The sequence below is a fragment of the Salvelinus namaycush genome, unplaced genomic scaffold (genome assembly GCF_016432855.1).
Source record: "Salvelinus namaycush isolate Seneca unplaced genomic scaffold, SaNama_1.0 Scaffold156, whole genome shotgun sequence".
In the NCBI taxonomy this organism is placed as follows: Eukaryota; Metazoa; Chordata; class Actinopteri; order Salmoniformes; family Salmonidae; genus Salvelinus; species Salvelinus namaycush.
Window position 1 is genome coordinate 27,501 of NW_024058297.1, and position 21,560 is coordinate 49,060.

The 21,560-nt window shown below is 44.0% G+C and overlaps 2 protein-coding genes across 2 annotated transcripts in view; one reads left to right on the forward strand and one right to left on the reverse strand.

Annotated features, from left to right (window-relative positions):
* LOC120037097 (neuron navigator 3-like) overlaps positions 1-21,560 on the reverse strand; it is a gene marked incomplete at its 3' end in the record, with an annotated part of 135,074 nt that overhangs the window by 20,277 nt on the left and 93,237 nt on the right. The window contains exons 4-6 of the mRNA XM_038983274.1: positions 20,653-20,725; positions 16,335-16,509; positions 385-456 (exon numbers count right to left, since the gene is read on the reverse strand). Coding sequence (XP_038839202.1) covers positions 385-456; positions 16,335-16,509; positions 20,653-20,725 — 320 coding nt within the window. The remainder of the gene's footprint in view (positions 1-384; positions 457-16,334; positions 16,510-20,652; positions 20,726-21,560) is intronic.
* On the forward strand, positions 5,538-6,987 carry LOC120037099 (chymotrypsin B-like). The gene is made up of 3 exons (XM_038983275.1): positions 5,538-5,590; positions 5,887-6,155; positions 6,377-6,987. Exons 1-3 carry the CDS (start codon positions 5,539-5,541, stop codon positions 6,851-6,853), a joined length of 798 nt encoding a protein of 265 aa, XP_038839203.1. The 5' UTR covers position 5,538; the 3' UTR covers positions 6,854-6,987.

Sequence of the window (21,560 nt, forward strand, 5' to 3'; positions counted from 1 at the left end):
CCACCAGCCACTACCGTCTAAGGAGAAACACATGGTCTGGGAGCCAAACAACTGGCCTGGTGAAGTATAGGAGCCTGGAACTGGCTGGAAGCCACCACAGCAAGTCATTCTGTTCAATGCAGCATTCGGTAAAATGGCCCCTAATCCACATAGGTTTGAGTTTAATGCGTCACTGACGCCTGGGATCGCCAAGTGCCGATGTTAGTTTGGCATCAGAGAATAAGATAGAGGCACTACCAAACCAAATGTAAGAACTCCCTTGTGCCAAGATCTTCACAAGTAGATTATTATGAGTTTAAGAGGTCGTACAGTAAAGTACAGTGTCATTCATGTCGACATGAACTGAAAGAAGGTGAAAGAAAGTTAGCCATGTGAGAGTCATACCTTGTGTTTTTCTTCTGTGGTGTTGCTCCTATTCCACTGTGACCCGGGGGACTACCATACCGCGCAGTGAGACTGTGGAGAGAGCAGAGAGACACAGACTTAGTGAAGGAATGAGGCGAACGGCTCGCTGGACTCTTTAAACTGTAGCATCTTTGAGACATCATCTAATGCAATAAGGAGAGAGTCAGAGGAGAGCATTGCGCGAGACAGAGACAGTAACTAACAACACAAGCCCTAGTGAAAGAAGCACATAGTGTGAACCCGTACTGCGGTTCACGTGACGGGCCACACATTTCATGTGTATGTCCTCTGTAGCTCAATTGGTAGAGCATGGAGCTTGCAATTAATTTTTTTAATGTATTTTTAAATTTAACGAGGCAAGTCAATTAAGAACACATTTTTATTTACAATGACAGCCTAGGAACGGTGGGTTAACTGCCTTGTTCAGGGGCAGAACTACATATTTTTACCTTGTCAGCTCAGGGATTCGATCGAGCAACTTTTCGGTTACTGGCACAACGCTCCAACCACTAGGCTACATGCCACCCCTACGCAATTCCTGGATAGTGATAGTGGGTTCAATTCCCAGAACCACCTGCTCGAAAAAATGTTTGCATGCATGACTAAGTCACTTTGGATAAATTATGTATATTATTACCATTATATTACTATATTATATTAATACCATTATATGACTATATTATTACCATTGTATTACTATATTATTACCATTATATTACTGTATTATAACCATTATATTAATATATTATTACCATTATATTACTATATTATTACCATTATATTACTATATTATATTATTACCATTATATTACTATACTATTGCCATTATATTACTATACTATTACCATTATATTACTATTATATTATTATTTTATATTATTATCATTATATTACTATATTATATTATTATCATTATATTACTATATTATTACCATTATATTATTATCATTATATTACTATATTATATTATTATCATTATATTACTATATTATTACCATTATATTACTATATTATATTATTACCACATGTTTTTGAAGCATGTAACGGCTTCAATTAGCCTTTAACTGTAAAGCAACTCTCCCTCACCATAATGTGCCACTTCTTCACCGTAATCTCCTACTGAATCTTGACTGGTATCCCTCAAAAAAAAGAGTGTTTTAACTTCAGAAATAAAAACACATTCTTAACGAAGGTGAATAAAAAACCCTACAGAGGAAGTGGTGTAGGAAACTCCTCCAGGCAAAGTCATAGTTTACAATGGGACACTCATTCTTAGTCATGTTGAGAGAATTATTAATGGCGAGGCTAGTGGTTACTGCCTCGCTTGGCCTCTGCTGGCGTTCGACAGGAAATAGTTAGGGAACTCGCGACGGACACAAAGAAAACAAAAGGATGTTTAATGAACAAAAGGACTGCTTTAATCATAGTGAACACACAGTAAATCAGGGTAAAAGCCAGGTGGTCGGGGTGAGTGGCTCTGAAAGCATGTGGTCTTGCCAAGCTTCATCAACCCCACTACACAGGTCTATTGAGGACTGACTATTGAGCACAGCTATACAGGTCTATTGAGGACTGACTGGTGGGAGCACAGCAGAGATACAATGCCTTGGCCTTTGGGGTCACACTTTACACTAAGTTCCATTGGGTCACACTTTACATTAAGTTCCATTGGGTCACTTTACACTAAGTTCCATTGGGTCACACTTTACATTAAGTTCCATTGGGTCATCTGATAGGAATAGGTAACATTATGTTAGCCTGATGGCAATAGGTAACATTAGGTTAGCCTGATAGTAATAGATAACCTTATGTTAGCCTGATAGTAATAGATAACCTTATGTTAGCCTGATAGCAATAGGTAACATTATGTTAGCCTGATAGCAATAGATAACATTATGTTAGCCTGATAGGTCACATTATGTTAGCCTGATAGCAATAGCTAACATTATGTTAGCCTGATAGCAATAGCTAATATTATGTTAGCCTGATAGCAATAGATAACATTATGTTAGCCTGATAGGTCACATTATGTTAGCCTGATAGTAATAGATAACATTATGTTAGCCTGATAGCAATAGGTAACATTATGTTAGCCTGATAGCAATAGATAACCTTATGTTAGCCTGATAGTAATAGGTAACATTATGTTAGCCTGACAGCAATAGGTAACATTATGTTAGCCTGATAGTAATAGATAACATTATGTTAGCCTGATAGCAATAGGTAACATTATGTTAGCCTGATAGCAATAGATAACCTTATGTTAGCCTGATAGTAATAGGTAACATTATGTTAGCCTGATAGCAATAGGTAACCTTATGTTAGCCTGATAGTATTAGATAACCTTATGTTAGCCTGATAGCAATAGGTAACATTATGTTAGCCTAATAGTAATAGATAGCATTATGTTAGCCTGATAGGTCACATTATGTTAGCCTGATAGCAATAGCTAACATTATGTTAGCCTGATAGCAATAGCTAACATTATGTTAGCCTGATAGCAATAGATAACCTTATGTTAGCCTGATAGTAATAGGTAACATTATGTTAGTCTGATAGTAATAGGTAACATTATGTTAGCCTGATAGTAATAGATAACATTATGTTAGCCTGATAGCAATAGGTAACATTATGTTAGCCTGATAGCAATAGGTAACATTATGTTAGCCTGCTAGTAATAGATAACCTTATGTTAGCCTGATAGTAATAGGTAACATTATGTTAGCCTGATAGTAATAGATAACCTTATGTTCGCCTGATAGTAATAGATAACATTATGTTAGCCTAATAGTAATAGATCGCATTATGTTAGCCTGATAGGTCACATTATGTTAGCCTGATAGAAATAGCTAACATTATGTTAGCCTGATAGCAATAGCTAACATTATGTTAGCCTGATAGCAATAGGTAACATTATGCTAGCCTGATAGTAATAGGTAACATTATGTTAGTCTGATAGTAATAGGTAACATTATGTTAGCCTGATAGAAATAGGTAAAGTTATGTTAGCCTGATAGCAATAGCTAACATTATGTTAGCCTGATAGTAATAGATACCATTATGTTAGCCTGATAGCAATAGGTAACATTATGTTAGCCTGATAGTAATAGGTAACATTATGTTAGTCTGATAGTAATAGGTAACATTATGTTAGCCTGATAGTAATAGGTAACATTATGTTAGCCTGATAGTAATAGGTAATATTATGTTAGCCTGATAGTAATAGGTAATATTATGTTAGCCTGATAGTAATAGGTAATATTATGTTAGCCTGATAGTAATAGATAACATTATGTTAGCCTGATAGTAAAAGGTAATATTATGTTAGCCTGATAGTAATAGCTAACATTATGTTAGCCTGATAGTAATAGGTAACATTATGTTAGCCTGATAGCAATAGCTAACATTATGTTAGCCTGATAGCAATAGGTAACATTATGTTAGCCTGATAGTAATAGGTAATATTATGTTAGCCTGATAGAGGTGTAAGGATCGAGGACAAAGTCGTTTTAGTATGTAAAAATCTTCAGTGATATAAGTCAAAAGACTAAAACAAGAGGAACACACAGTGAAAGGGACCCTAGATAGTTGTTATCTGGGGTTTTGAATTGCAGGTGTGTTTTTTCCAGTGGAGAGGGAATGGACATGTGTTATCAGGCCAACCAAGGACACATGTAGGAAATAGGGTTACATCACTACAAAATGAGAAAAATAACAAGAAAATAACAAATGATTCTACATGAGACTCAAATTCATTCATGATCATGCCATATGAATTTTACACAGCACTGTATAAAACAGTTGCATATAAAGTCTTAAATCTGTTAGCTAAAACCTTCTCTATCACTATTCAGAGCTATACATGTACATCTCTGGTTTGAAAATACATTTAAAATGACGTTGGATACAGTATATGGAATGAAAACAATCAACCATTGATTTAAATACTCCAATGACTCTTTGCTAATGAAACAACATGTTCCACGTACTATCTGTAATGGTTTATCTTACAAAGTGTTCAAACTGCTTCCTATGTCTCAATGAACCCTGGGAGATGTACTATAAGATGAGAGGGAGGAGAGGTTGTCTTTCTTGCACTAACACTCACACTTGTCATTTTCTTACTAGCTCTGACTTTGATGATAGCTGCTTTATTGAGGAAAATGTACTTACTATGTCTGTGATATGTGGTTGTCTCACCTAGCTATCTGAAGATGAACTAACTGTGATATGTGGTTGTCTCACCTAGCTGTCTGAAGATGAACTAACTGTGATATGTGGTTGTCTCACCTAGCTATCTTAAGATGAACTAACTGTGATATGTGGTTGTCTCACCTAGCTATCTGAAGATGAACTAACTGTGATATGTGGTTGTCTCACCTAGCTATCTGAAGATGAACTAACTGTGATATGTGGTTGTCTCACCTAGCTATCTGAAGATGAACTAACTGTGATATGTGGTTGTCTCACCTAGCTATCTGAAGATGAACTAACTGTGATATGTGGTTGTCTCACCTAGCTATCTTAAGATGAACTAACTGTGATATGTGGTTGTCTCACCTAGCTGTCTGAAGATGAACTAACTGTGATATGTGGTTGTCTCACCTAGCTATCTTAAGATGAACTAACTGTGATATGTGGTTGTCTCACCTAGCTATCTGAAGATGAACTAACTGTGATATGTGGTTGTCTCACCTAGCTATCTTAAGATGAACTAACTGTGATATGTGGTTGTCTCACCTAGCTATCTTAAGATGAACTAACTGTAAGTCACTCTGGATAAGAACATCTGCTAAAAAAAAGACTAAAATGTCATTGTAATAGGGTTGAGTGGAAAGGGGGCCTCTCCCTCTGTGATGGTAAGAGGCTGTTTGGAGCACAGTTTCTGAGAGCACTGAAGGTCATGTTTGGATAACTGCTCTAACCCTCCTGTTACATGGCTGAGAACAGTCTGATCGCCCAGCGTCGATAAGCAGCTGGATACATCATCCCCCTCCTTGAGGTTAATATTCTACCATGGTTACCCTCAATTTTCGAGTGATGTGGACACACCTCGGTCTCCCATTGGTTATAGACAGGTGTGGTTTGGGAATAAATAGGGTCCCCGGTCCACTAGACTGTCACATTCTCACAATGGCTTTCCTATGGTTCGTGTCCTGTCTCGCCTTCGTCAGCGCCGCCTACGGTGAGTATTCACATCTTCTCTTTACCTACAGTGTTACCTCCTTGATTTAACCCGTAACCCTTATTTTAATGCTAAGAGTGTAAAAGTAAGTTGTGGAGTTCCTCAAGGCTCTGGTCTTGGACCACTACTGTTCTCATTATGTGCTACTGCTACATTGCTAGCACTTGGTGATGTTATTTGGAAACACTTCCATACGTTGGATGCCCATAGTTGAGTATGTAGCATTAAACAGAGCATTTACTGTTGTTATAAAATATGACGCGCTAAGTGTTTACTAAATGTTCTCATGTAACCAGGCTGCGGCATCCCTGCCATCAAGCCCGAGGTGTCTGGCTATGCCCGCATCGTTAATGGTGAGGAGGCTGTGCCCCACTCCTGGCCCTGGCAGGTATCTCTGCAGCAGACCAGCGGCTTCCACTTCTGTGGGGGATCCCTGATCAATGAGAACTGGGTGGTCACCGCCGCTCACTGCAACGTCGCTACCTACCACCGCGTGATCGTTGGAGAGCACAAGAGGGGCAGCGGCAACAACGCTGAGGACATCCAGATCCTGAAGCCCGCTAAGGTACAGCACAGTCACACATCCTCCTCTATAGCTCTGGGTAGAAGTTCCCCTCAGGCGCTGATCTAGGATCAGCCTATCCCCCGCCAGGTCAGCTGATCCGATCAGTGTCTCGGAGCAACGTCGTCCTGTAGTCCTACCCGAACTCTCCATTTCATAAAAGTTTCAGTTCTAACCGTCCCTTCTCTCCCTCAACCCACCGCATCCCCTCTCCTCACCCACAGGTGTTCACCCACCCCAAGTGGAACCCCAGTACCATCAACAACGATATCTCCCTGATCAAGCTGTCCACCCCTGCTGTCCTGAACACCAATGTGTCCCCCGTGTGCCTGGCTGAGACCGCCGACGTCTTCGCACCTGGCATGACCTGCGTGACCTCCGGCTGGGGTCTGCTGCGCTACAATGCTATCAACACCCCCAACCTGCTGCAGCAGGCTGCTCTGCCCCTTCTGTCCAACGAGCAGTGCAAGGAGCACTGGGGGAGCAGCATCTCCGACGTCATGATCTGTGCCGGTGGTGCTGGTGCTACCTCCTGCATGGGTGACTCCGGTGGCCCCCTGGTCTGTGAGAAGGACAACGTCTGGACCCTGGTCGGTATTGTGTCCTGGGGCAGCAGCCGTTGCTCCACCACTACCCCCGCTGTGTACGCCCGCGTCACCGAGCTCCGTTCCTGGGTGGACCAGACCCTGGCCGCCAACTAAGAGCCATGCTGCAGCGTCCCTGTCCATACTGTATATTGCTATGTCATTTATGCATTGCTATGTCATACTATGTATTGCTATGTCATTCTATATATTACTATGTAATGTACAACACCTAAGCATTAGCTAGTGAGTACCACCCATTGGTCTGAACTGAACATGACATTCAATAAACATACTTGAACATAAAAAATATGCTTGTGCAGTAATTGTATGATTACTACATTCACAACGTAATATTTTAGTACACGAGAGGAACTTAATGTAAAGTGTTACCACAGTCGGTTTACTGCTGACTGAATCTACTGCTAGCGTTAGGGGTCTCGAATGGTTGAGGGACAGCTATTGGGGAACTGTGGGGGGATCTTGGAGGGTTCGGGTTCACATTTTTTGGCGAGGTGGGAGATCTGTCAACGTGCCCTTGAGCAGTGCATTGACCCTGGATGCTTCTGTGTGTCGCTCTGAATGGGAGTCTGTTGGATGACTGGTATGATGTAGTTGTTGAGCGGCTTCACTGCAAGTATATTGTATGTTTTGGATAGTCAATAAAAAAAATGAAAATGATAATAAATACAAAAAAAAGGTACAGTAGCACGGAATCATTGACAAAACTTAAAACCAAGTGTATAAGGGCTATTATAAACCGGGTATTTTGGATCCTGGATGCTGATTGGCTGAAACAGCATTCCAGCTGTGTGTATATCATCAATATTCCAAAGGTATGATGCAAACATACTTGTTGCTGTTCTATCTGAAAGTTTCACGACATTGTTCTTGATATGCCACAGCAAATGACAAAAGAAAAGCAATAAGCTTCCATTAACGTATGACCTAACCTTGTATCTAGCCTAGCATTTGGTTTGCAATAGTCACATACAGCAGACACATCACAACATATGCCATTTTAACGAGGCTAATCAGGAAGTGTTCATTCCATCTCTCGCTCTACCTATCTATCCAAAGTAAAGACGCAGACAGTGTCTGAATACCCATATTTCCGTTCTCGTCGGCATTTTGGGTGTGTGAAAATAAAACGTTTTATAGTATGTGAAATGTAGAAAATTGCTTTAAAACGCCAGGATGTTATACTCATTTTGATTGAGAGATGGAATGAACACTTCCTGATTAGCCCCGTTAAAATGGCATATGTTGTGATGTATCTGCTGTGTGTGACTGCAGAAATCGCTGCACACTATTGAGGAAGAGAATCAGTGCACAGTCACACGCATTAATACACACATGCACGTTCGGACAAAGGCCCAACTCACACTGTCGCTGCACTGACAACCTAGCCTTTATGAAAAGCCAGAAATGCTCATAGCATTACATGTAGTCATTTTGAGACATTACCACAAAAAAACAGAGTTGATTAAAACCTCTCCAGGATTGGTGGGTCCCCTGCGGGACGGTTGAGCTAACGTAGGCTAATGCGATTAGCATGAGGTTGTAAGTAACAAGAACATTTCCCAGGACATAGACATATCTGATATTGGCAGAAAGCTTAAATTCTTGTTAATCTAACTGCACTGTCCAATTTACAGTAGCTATTACAGTGAAATAATACCATGCTATTGTTTGAGGAGAGTGCACAGTTATAAACTTGAAAAGTTATTAATAAACCAATTAGGCACATTTGAGCAGTCTTGATACAACATTTTGAACAGAAATACAATGGTTCATTGGAGCAGTCTTAAACTTTGCACATACACTACTGCCATCTAGGTGCCGAAATCTAATTTGCGCCTGGGCTGGAATAATACATTATGGCCTTTCTCTTGCATTTCAAAGATAATGGTACAAAAAAATACAATAAAATGCATGTTTTTTTCTTTGTATTATCTTTAACCAGAGCTAATGTGTTATATTCTCCTACATTCATTTCACATTTCCACAAACTTTAGTGTCTCCTTTCAAATGGTATCAAGAAAATGCATATCCTTGCTTCATGTCCTGAGCTACAGGCAGTTAGATTTGGGTATGTCATTTTAGGGCAAAATTGAAAAGAAGGGCCGCGCGGGCCGCAACTAACCTCAACTTGACAAAACAGTAAGTAAAAACTTATGCGTGCAATAGTACTAAGCATATAGGAAACATTGTTATAACAGAAAACGGCCATTAAAAACAAACAACAATTGACCCCCTATTGATTTAAGCTAAATACTGACATTACCTGGTAAAACGTTCAATGAGGCATACACATAATGCCTTATAAATGCATTTATACTGCCTTATAATGCACTTATTAGTGTCTTATACTACTTGGTATAAGGCCAGAAATCATAATGCATTATAGGTTAGATAGCTATCTTCCTAGCAAAGTGAGCTAGCTAGACAGCTAAGTTTCGACAGTAGTTCATGCTTATGTTCCTAGTTCCTTTCAATCAATGCAGTAAATGTCAACAGGCACACAATAATCAAAAATTAAAAAATAAGAAAAAACAAATATTTTTTAATATTAGCATTAAGCTAGGATAAAAGGCTGTTTTGATCAGAGTCTCGCTCTTGTAGAACCAGCCTGATTGCTAAGTTTACAATTTTATCAGTCTGGAGTCCCTACTGATCAGACTGGTTCCACCAGGATGACATCGCTGAGGTTAATATTCTACCATGGTTACCCACAACTTTTGGGAGGGGTGGACAAACCACAGTCTCTGATTGGTTACAGGTGGATGGGGTTTGGAGATAATTAGTATCTCTGTCTTCTAGACTGTCACGTTACCACAATGGCTTTCTCTGGTTCGTCTCCTGTCTCGCGTTTGGCTGCGGAACCCCCGCCATCTCCCCCGTGGCTGTGGCCGCGTCATCAACGGTGAGGAGGCTGTGCCCAACTCCTGGCCCTGGCAGGTGTCCCTGCAGCAATCTGGCACCCACTTCTGTGGAGGTTCCCTGATCAACGAGTACTAGGTGGTGACTGCTGCTCACTGCGATGTCAAGACCTCCCACCGACGAGCACGACATGCTCATGAGCAATGAGGCCATCCAGATCCTGAAGCCTGCTGAAGTGTTCACCCACTCCAGGTGGAACCCCAGCACCATCAAACATGACATCATCTTGATCAAGCTGGCCACCCCCACCACCCTGAGTGCCAAAGTGTCCCCCGTGTGCCTGGCTTCGTACGAAGACAACTTCGCCCCTGGCATGACCTGTGTGACTTCCGGCTGGTGCATGAACAGCTACCGGCCTGCTAATTACCCCAACAAACTGCAGCAGGATGCTGTGCCCCTCCTGTCTGAGGAGGAGTGCAAGAAGCACTGGGGCAACATGATTCACAAAATTATAATCTGTGCCGGTGGCAAAGGTGTTTCCTCCTGCATGGGGGACTCCGGTGGCTCCCGGTTCTGTGAGAAGAACAAGGTGTGGAGCCTGGTCGGTATTGTGTCCTGTGGCAGCAGTAGTGGCTCTACCTCTACCCCCTTTGTGTACACCTGAGTTGCCGAGGTTCGCATCTGGGTGGACATGACCATGATGCTCAACTAAGAGCAATGCCACAGCCTCCCTGTCCAGAATAATATGTTCCGCTCCAGCCATTACCACGAGCCCAACCTCCCAATATTAAACAGTATTTTTACTACTTGATGAATTTAAATGCGAGCCGTTCTTCCCTCAACAGCCTCCTGTGGTTGTGGTGGACTGTCAGTCAGTCCAGTGTGAAGCAGGTTATTCATGTCTACAGTATAAGGGAAGAAGATCTCCTGTACTCTGTAAATCACACATGCAATACTGTAGCTTAATTCCCAAAGCTGACCCACTAAGACTCCTAACAACGCCAGAGCGGACTCAGGAAAGCTGACCTCCCTGGCCTTTAACTGTCATCACAAACAAACACACAGGTAGCTGAATAAACAATAGCATTGGTCATCTAGAGTTACTTGATCTTGTCCGACAGTCAGGACATGTCCTCTGTGTATATCTGTTTGTTAGTTAGTTAGTTTTGGGCTAGTGGAAGAGATGAGGGCCAAAAAACCACCCATAAGAGGTGAATGATACACAGTCCCAGTGCCAGTTGCCTTGGAATGCAAATGTATACTAGACTGAACAGTTAATGAATACTGGGTAAATTAGCACACTCAATAATTATCGGAATAAAATAACTGCGGTTTTCAAGGGCAAAATTTGTGCAGTTTTACAGGGCGACAGAAGGGATATGCAGATTATCAAAAGCATTTAGATTGCATTCCTGAATATTCTTATAAGATATAAATATTCAGGTCATCTTTATGGTTCACAGGTCACTTCCTCCCAGATGGGAGAGAGACAGGAAAAGGAAGGACAGATGGAAGGAAGTTGGGAGAGAGAGGTTTTGGTGCCACTTGCGATGAGAACGTATTCCATTTTACAGAATAAATAAATAATTTATTAGACATTATTTCCCAGTTGGTTTCATTAGGGCCACTGAAGAGATCTTATCTTAGATTAAAACCGGACAACACAGAGCCATACCCTTATCAATGCATGGTTGGCCTCCCAACTCCCAATGAAAGTGATAACGATCATTTGGTGTAGCGTAGTGGTCCTGTTCAAATTACCCCCAACTCTAATGAGTTTAGTCAAACTGACTGTCTAAGTCGTAACTGTGGACGCTCGCTCTCCCTGGTAAATTAACAAGGCTTTGATTTGATTTTGTAGAGGTGCCAAGTCATTGTTGGCTACTAATTACCAAACGTAGCAGGCGTAGAAAAGCACCTGAGCGGAGTCCCCACTTCCGTTTTGTAGGGCAAACAGAAGTTAGATTGAAAATTCTGTATCCCTGAAAACCAGAAACATCCGGTTTCTGACACCACGGTTAAGGGTGGCTACTAATTGACCTCTGAGATATCCATTATGCATGGCTCTTCTTCTGTTGTATGCCAATGAGCTAAAGAAGTACCATAGAGCTTCAATGAGCTAGGGAAGTACCACAGAGCTTCAATGAGCTAAAGAAGTACCATAGAGCTTCAATGAGCTAGGGAAGTACCATAGAGCTTCAATGAGCTAGGGAAGTACCATAGAGCTTCAATGAGCTAGGGAAGTATCATAGAGCATCAAAGCGCTAAGGAAGTACCATAGAGCTTCAAAAACACACACAGGGCAATTTCCCATTATATCTAGCTGAGAGACCTGTTCATATTATTAATGGAAGGTGTATGTATGCCATCTGACAGAGACGTAATAAAACCCCCGTAACCAACGATGCGCCACACTCACTCCTCTATCCTCTCTCCTCCCAGAATCCTTTGTGCGAGGGGTAAAGTAAATGGTCGGTTCACGTAGGGAAGACAGCCGCGGTGCCATGATTAATAGAAGCCATCATTCCCAGAGGATGAAGCCGCAACGTGGGCGCAACAGCTCTGCTCAAACCTTTCTCATCTTTTAACAGGAACGTGCGTTGGATCTTTTCCCATTTTCTCCCTAAGTTTCATATTTCAGCTGGCCCTATTGTGAATAGGCATTCGTGTCAGGTTAACGGATGGGGTTTAAAGTTAGAGAGGGTCACAGGGCTAGATCACTAGCTACTGGTCTGTGGAACTGGTAGAAAGAGCTAGCGCTACACTAGGCTACAGTGCATTGAAATTGTACAGCAGCATGTGTTTCACTTAATTAAACTGACAGGGGACTGCACAGCACATGTTTCACTGTGGCCCAATGCATCCCCTATAAAGTCTACTGGAACATAAAAGCCACAGTATATTCCTACCCTCTAGCGTTTATCCAAACCACGACCTTTAAGATATTTCCATGTGGAGAAAACATATGAGGTAAAGATACACTGTACAATATGTCAGGCCACATTGATTAGGACATACATCACCGGCGCAATCTAATGAACTGCGACAACGGCCTTGCGCATAGCATATGAGAGCTATATTGGAGAGGCATCGCTGTCCTATTAGATATGAGCTATGGTTATCTATTCACTTTGCCTCAACAGTGTCACAATTCTGAGGTCAGCCAATAGCTAATACCTCGATGATCCACAACGGCAGATTCCTCTGTTGACAGTAGGTATGAAGATGTCCTCCGACGGTGACACACCCACAAATGCACACACACACGCCCTTTTAAACCAGGCTAAATCAGGGAGTGGGAATTTTATCTCTCGCTCTACCTCTCAAAGTAAAGACACACAGGGGCTTGCCTAGCGCCTTTACACAATCCCTTACCACATTGATAACTTCAGCTCTATCAATTGCTGTATACAGCTCATCTAAAGCTCAAAGGATAATCTAGACGGAACTGTCAATATAGTGATGAACTGAAGCCTGTGTGCATATAGCATTACATATAGAAACATTGAAACACGACCGCCCAGAAACCTCCGAGTAGATTCACTTACAGACTATAAAGTGGATTCACTTACAGACACGACATACAGAAACATCTCCACAAGCAGCAACTCATAGTTCCCTTTCAACCAACTTCACAAAATAACACATCAAAACCTATGCAGGCAATAATACTAAGCATAGATGTGAAACTAGTTTGAATAAAGGCAGTCAATTACCAGTTCATGATGACATCAACACAGTCTCCTAATCCAACTACAGTAGCAGTAGCGCACTTGGCTTTAAATCAGAACAGAGAGCCAACAGGCACCGACACTCTACTCAGTACAGTACCTAGAGGGGTCTGGCTTGGCTTTCCCATAGAGCAGACGACTCTTTCTCTCCCGGGGCTTGGCGGTGGGCAGGCGCGAGCGCGAGACAAGGGGGTCAACTTGTTCACCATGGGACATGATGAGTTAAGTGGGAGGGATCGCCGATGCTGCCCCACTACCTCCTACAGTTCCAGCCCCAGAGGCTCCTGGGTGTCGCGGGCCACCAATGGGGAGTTTCCCCACAACATATACGCATGCACACACGCACGCACGTACAGAGCACTTGGCGTGCTCACATTTACAGTTGCAGCACTGGGCTTTCTATAGCCAGCACCTGCTACTGGAGCCCTGATCGACCTCACTGGTGTCTGGGGGGAGAGAGGAGGAAGTGTGTGTGTGTGTGTGTGTGTGTGTGTGTGTGTGTGTGTGTGTGTGTGTGTGTGTGTGTGTGTGTGTGTGTGTGTGTGTGTGTTTGTGTGTGTGTGTGTGTGTGTGTGTGTGTGTGTGTGTGTGTGTGTGATTAAGTGAGTGAAAGATAATTGATAATTGCTTTATAAAAAGCAACACTGCATTGTTTGGGGGATCAGACTACATTGTCCTAGATTGTATTTTTGGTCAAGAGATCCAGACAGGGCTGGTCACGTCTGTGAAATCAGACAATGCAGTACGCAGGTTGACGTTTATTGGGATGAGTCTTGTCCTGGAGGCAGAACTTCCGCTAGATGGACCAGCTGCAAAGTCAAAATTAGCTATATTGTAAAAATGTATGAAAAATGTGCTTTTTAGTCTTTGATTTGATTTAGGTTAGGGTTAGGCATTAGGGTTAGCAGTGTGGTTAAGGTTAGGGTTAGGCATTAGGGTTAGCAGTCTGGTTAAGGTTAGGGTTAGGCATTTGGGTTAGCAGTGTGCTTAAGGTTAGGGTTAGGCATTAGGGTTAGCAGTGTGCTTAAGGTTAGGGTTAGGCATTAGGGTTAGCAGTGTGCTTAAGGTTAGGGTTAAGGTTAGGTTCAATGACATTGTGGCTGTTCCAACTAGTGTCCACTCTGCAGAGCTGCCTCCAGTACAAGATTCATGATGAAAAATGCTAACCTGCATGTCATACGGGCAGAGAGGTGAATGCTTACTCAGAGTATATTTCACTCCAAACACTTTACAGCTCAAGCTAATTGGCTAATGTAACATGCCCTCATATTCCCCTACAGTTGAATACCTAAAAATACTTATTGTGTCGGTTCTGAACTATTTATGACCATGGGACATGATGGTCATGACATAAATCATGACATGACATAAATCATCCTGGTTTGGGTCAGATTTTTGACACACACATATACACGCATGCACACGCACACACACACCGTATCTGGTTCTCCATTAAAACCACCACCACACCGACCACTTCTCTACTGGGAGAACAATGGTTTCCTGTAGCAGTGATGGGCTGTGGACCATCGCCTCTCGTGGGGTGTTGATTTAATTATCACCCCCAGGGGAATGAGACGTTACTGGGCCTGGCAGACCTTGAGGAAACCCTGGCAGATCCTGGGTGTTGTTGGAAGCCAGCCCCATATATTAAGCTAGCCCTCTGGTTTCTGGCTCCTTATGGCTCTCTGGCCTCCTGGCCTACTTCTGCTGTGTGACATCACCCAGGCCTGGCTTGCAGGACTGGGCGGTCCTGCCATGATGGTGGTAGTCTCGCTGGAATGGCAGCGTCGGCCTTGTACCAGGCCGGCAGGGGTATCGGACCCGCACCTGTCGCTTGTTGCTGCCTCTGACTGGGAGAGGTCCCAGTGAGCTGAGGCTTGAGAGGGAGGAATGAGGGGCAGCTGTGCCTCTCTGTGCACCCCTCCCACCCACAGCCAGGCTAAAACCCCTAGACTCAGTTATTCAGTTACAGCCTCTCAAACTCTGCCCCTCCTTGCCTCTCTCCCTCCCTAGCGTTCCGCAGTCCTGACAGTGACCAGAGGATCAACACCGGGTACCTCAGAATACATCCATACACCAGCAGCAGTCCAGACCAGGGCCTGGTTGGGATGGTTGGGAGGTGTAACCTGAGCTCGCCAGGGGAATGCCACCCATGTGTGGTACTTTAAACCTCTCTTTAGATGCTTCTCTCAGGCTGGGCTGTCTATTTACATCACATGGGCCTGGATCCCCTCCTGTTTTTATGGCTTAGTGGGCAGCGGCAGTGTCCACTTTCTGTCTACTTCTGCAATGTGTTGAAACGTTCCTCTGTTAGCTGCTATCTGTTTATTAAATGGTAAAATGTCTGTCTAAACTACTGGCACACAGCTCGGACACCCATGCATACCCCACAAGACATGCCACAAGAGGTCTCTTCACAGTCCCCAAGTCCAGAACAGACTCTGGGAGGCGCACAGTACTACATAGAGCCATGACTACATGGAACTCTATTCCACATCAAGTAACTGATGCAAGCAGTAAAATTTGATTTGAAAAACAGATTAAAAACACGTTATGGAACAGCGGGGACCGTGAAGCAACACAAACATAGGCACAGACACATGCACACACACACACGATAACATATGCACAATGCACACACGTACACATGGATTTAGTACTGTAGATATTTGGTAGTGTTGGGTTTGGGCTCCATAATAATTTATTATGGATCCCTTCTTTGGGGATCCATAATAAATACAAATGGTGTGATAGTACATAGCAGGGACCTGTTTGGATGAGACAAGCTAGACTTGAACCGTACACCAAAGTCAAAATATCCCAAGATCAAATGTGTTCAGAACCAAAATAACACACCAGCATAGTGGCTGCAAATGTGACTAGGAAACCATTAGTAAGGAAAATGCAAAACTGACCCAAAATGCAGCATCTAGTGGCAACTTCACCCGACGCCATTGAGATGTGAGGACAACTGAGCCTACCTGGACTGCATCTCTGGTTGCGTTTTGAGGGGGCTGGCCGGCGCCGCCCCGGTGGTCTGGTGTGTAAGCTCTACCAGGGACTGGTAGTACTGCTGCTGCTGTTGCTGCTGCTGCTTGTAGCGAGACAGGATGAAGAACAGTCCCAGGATGGTCTTTAGGTTCCCATTCCGGATCTCTGACGGGTAGACAGGGGAACAGAGCACATCATTATCAGGGACGTGGGTTCAAATCTCGCTGCTGCCAACAATACGCAAATGTATGCACGCAGTACTAGAATTGGTTTGGATAAAAGCGTCAGCTAGCTAAATGACATATATTACCGCCCTGTGTGATTCCTGGCCTGGCTAAGAGAAGACACACACACACATATGACACAAGGCAAGTGAGTATCTAGTGTTGTTTTAGTCTCAAAATGAGGAAGTGAGACTGAAATAGTGAGTCAGGTACAGTGTGCTATTACTAACGGAACAAGTGTCTAATTTAACTGTAACCGTGGCAACCTATTTTTGAATATCATTTTGTTGATATTGACTATTTCACAATTATTGCACTAGGGATTCACCTAAGACCACTGGCTGAGTGACTTAGTCCTCGTGAGAGATGGGTTCTGACTAGGTTGAACACATTCACTCTAAACTAAGTTCACTTCTCCCTGCAAAACAAAGGGAGCCTATCAACTGTGATATGATTCATCTGAAATCTAGGAATGAAAATGTGTCTCTCGCTCAGCCCCCGTCATCGGAGCGCTAACACATCCACTTGTGAAATGGCTTTTCATATCAGAATAGCTGACACAGACACTGTTTGAAAGATTTCAACAGCTGACACAGCAGTTTACGTAACGGGGCTCAACTTTCTTGGCCTGTTGTTTGCCGATTACAAAAAGTTGGAAAGATTCATCTTTACGTTTTCGATTTCAAACTCCAGGAAGCAGTCATTTATATTGTTACATTGCAGCAGTCCAAACGGGCAGTATTCAATTGAAGAACGAAAACGTCCCACATTCATTCGGCAAAGCAATTCGTCACTGGCCACAGAATAATTGGAGATTTACTGTGTAGAACACAATAGCAAAACAGAAATACAGGGCCATTGAGGTTACTATTTGAAACATGAAGAGCCAGTTTCCCGGAACCAGATTAAGCCTGTTTGTGGACTAAAAAACATGCTGAATGGAGAATGTCCATTGAAAGTGTTTACTAGTCCAGGACTAGGCTTAATCTGGGTCAAGGAAAACCATCCTAAAGAGTAAGAGATAGAAGCAGTTGACCATGTGAACATCTATTCATACTGTAAATACAGACATTTGATATCAATGTGACCAGTTGTCTCCTTGTGCTTCATATGGATGTGGAACAAATTCATTAAACACAGATATCGCAGCAGGGTTGTCATTTAGAGAAAAACAAAACAGCTGCGATTTTGAGGAAAATGGAACCGAACTTGATCCAGATATCGGTTAACGGAGGAAGGTCAACCATGATAGGGTTTCCTCTAATGCCAGCCTGCTCTTTACCAGCCTGCTCTTTACTAGCCTGCTCTTTACCAGCCTGCTTTACCAGCCTGCTTTACCAGCCTGTTCTTTACCAGCCTGCTCTTTACCAGCCTGCTCTTTACCAGCCTGCTCCCACTCTTTCTATTCAGCCTGCTTTCAGAGACCCTCTCCCTCAGAATTATCCAATTACGGATAGTTATGCTAAGCTCCATTGGCCCCACCATACAGGAGCACATGTCATGCCCAGTTTCAAAGCAACGTGGGCTAAGTGCTGTCAGCACTTCGGTGCCAGTCCTCCTTGGGCCACAGGCAGAGTATATGGGCCCCGCTTTGAGGGACTTTTAAGTGGTTACCGCGGTTTCATTTAACCTTTTGTCTTTTTTGGGGGCGGATTTTACGAGCCACAAAGGACTTCGGAGGAGGTAGATGGAGGGTTCTGCTAGGCCTGAATGGTACAGGAAAGGTATTGAGGAAAAATGGGACTGCTGAACCGCTCCCACCCAATTAATCTTTCCTGGATTTAATCCCCAGACGCGGGCCCGTTTAGCCTTGGCCTCTTTCAATAACATTTGACCCTAACGACCAATGTCTGCGAACTTTGACTGTAGAGAAAGAGGAAGTTATACATTTCCCTTTCAAAAGTGATATGATCTGAGGTCTTTAAACCTCGTATTATACATTCTCTTCCCCTTTCAGCGACTCTGTTCCCCAACCAGCTGACAAATTGAACCTGAGTTACATCCAGAACTGGTCCTGACCTGTGCTTCTTCCTGCTAGTTATCTGATGAAGGCAGAAGATATGGACTGCTGGTTTTACAGAGTGGTGGACACAGTAGGCGTGATCACCATGTTGTGGATCAGGAGAGTGAGTATGCGTGTCCTCACTGACCCGGCAAGGAGAGGCGTTTAAGTGCTAACCAGGCTAGCAAAAACAGACCTATTCGAACAGGCATCTGTGCCCACAGAGATCAAGGAGTAAGTTTGGGCTTGTGTCACAGTCGTCACAGTGAGAGCAGGGCCCTGCCGTCCAGCTGGTTCTCCCTCACTGTGCAGACCCTGCCACCACTTAACGACCTGCCACGGATGACCCCTCGCTGTACTTGGCTATGAACTGCAGGAAGGACACTTTTAGAGGTTCACACCTGCTTTTAAAAGGTTTGGTTTAGACTAGAGCGAGTGACCCTTGAATATATCTCAGCAGGCACGGATGAACCTATCTGCGGGTTAACTGGTGGAACTGAAAAGCGGGTGTTGAATACCCTGGCAGAACAAAAGAGTGCTGGACATTGAATGGTTGTTGTACCGTTTGGCTGTTTTCTAGCATTGAACAGAAAATGAGGAAGTCCAGGTTTATTATGCTATGTATTAAGTCTTTGTTTGCTTGCTATGAAGTTATATCAGGGGTGTTTCTGGGACTTTGACGCATGCGACAAACAAGATCATTAAATCTGGCACATCTGAGGCTGAGGTCGCCCACAAGACGCCTTTCTGGAGTTTTTTTCCTAGAAGATTATTAGATTGTTTTCTTGGAAAAAACCTATACCATCCAAGTACATCAAACATCCCGTTTCTTTTCAAATTCCACGCCTCGTAAAAACTAAGCACAAGCGTATGGAGGCCTCAAAAGTCTGCAGAACCCACAGCTAATTCAATGAAGCATAGTCCTCACTAGCTTAGGGGTATATGGAATGACTGGCCCACTCCTCATACACATGGTCCAGGGGGACAGAGACCCTCTTCTGGCCCACTCCTTATACACATGATCCAGGTGGACAGAGACCCCTGCCTGGCCCACTCCATACACACATGGCCCAGAGGGACAGAGAACCACGCCTGGCCCACTCCTCATAACATGGCCCAGGGGGACAGAGACCCACGCCTGGCCCACTTCTCATACAAATGGCCCAGGGGTACAGAGACCCACGCCTGGCCCACTCCTCATAACATGGCCCAGGGGAACAGAGACCCATGCCTGGCCCACTCCTCATACACATGGCCCAGAGGGACAGAGACCCACACCTGGTCCACTCCTCATACACATGGCCCAGAGGCACAGAGACCCACGCCTGGCCCACTCCTCATAACATGGCCCAGGGGGACAGAGACCCACGGCCATAAAAAAGTGACGTAAAGTGACCAAGAACAGGGCTGCAGAGCTGAGTAACCCAATAGCCTGGATATTTAGGTACCTTCTTCAATTCCAGACTGGCAAAGTCACTTTGCTGTTTTTAGGGGGACAGAATTTAGAGTAGCTGGTCAGAGTATTGGGCCAGCTATTTCGGCTGTTCCGATAGGTCAAGGGCATCGTCACCTCCCCAAACTTTAGAGGGGAGTTAACTGACGGGGGTCCAGGACAACAAACACGGGTCTTAAATAACAGTTAGCTAGTTACTGTGGGGCTACTTCAGACATGTTAACACCCATACGAGCAGGGCTGTATATCTGTTTAATAGCAGCTTGTAGGAGGAGAGTAACCTCAAATGGGCCATTCAAAAACTATGCGTAGTTAGGTTGACCGATCCTGCTATAACTCTCAACGACACATTAACTTCCTTCCATCCTGTGATAAATACGTCTTCTAGATCAGGATTTCTTAAACTTTTTCAGCTCGAGACCCAAATGAGAAATTCACCGTCCTTCCGTGACCCAATGACCCAAATCAAGAAGAAATATAAATATTTTCAGAGTCTAGTTGGGGTACCGACCCATAGTTTAAGAACCCGTACAACCACAGTCCTAGATCCTAGCCTTGTCTCAAGCCACATGGGTTAACAATCATCATTATACATTCAACTTAATAAAAAAATAAGAATTCAGTCTTACCTTCTGAGGAGAGCCCTTGTACATTCACTCCTCTGGCGTCCAGGAAACTGAGGCAGGCGTCCAAATTCTCGGTCTGAGGACAGAAAGAACATGAGGAGATGAACAACAGTCAGTGGAGGAAAGCATGGTGGTTGTGGAGGACTGTCATGGAGTGGCTACTTCACATTAAATGTGCAGAATGTCTCAGGGGGATGGAGTTAGGGGCTGGTCAACCCATTGGCCATAAAGCACCCATTGTCTGATTATGGCAGAGCCCGTTTGACCCGAACGTGACACAAGGAGTCAGCCGGGCCGTCTGACATAGTGACCACAGTGTGTCCCACCTACACAGCCCACCGCCCCAGCCCTGGTCGATATGCAGTATGTATACAGTACAGGAGATGTGTCCCACCTACACAGCCCACAGCCCCAGCCCTGGTCGATATGCAGTATGTATACAGTACAGGAGATGTGTCCCACCTACACAGCCCACCGCCCCAGCCCTGGTCGATATGCAGTATGTATACAGTACAGGAGATGTGTCCCACCTACACAGCCCACAGCCCCAGCCCTGGTCGATATGCAGTATGTATGTATACAGTACAGGAGATGTGGCCCACCTACACAGCCCACCGCCCCAGCCCTGGTCGATATGCAGTATGTATACAGTACAGGAGATGTGGCCCACCTACACAGCCCACCGCCCCAGCCCTGGTCGATATGCAGTATGTATACAGTACAGGAGATGTGTCCCACCTACACAGCCCACAGCCCCAGCCCTGGTCGATATGCAGTATGTATGTATACAGTACAGGAGATGTGTCCCACCTACACAGCCCACCGCCCCAGCCCTGGTCGATATGCAGTATGTATACAGTACAGGAGATGTGGCCCACCTACACAGCCCACCGCCCCAGCCCTGGTCGATA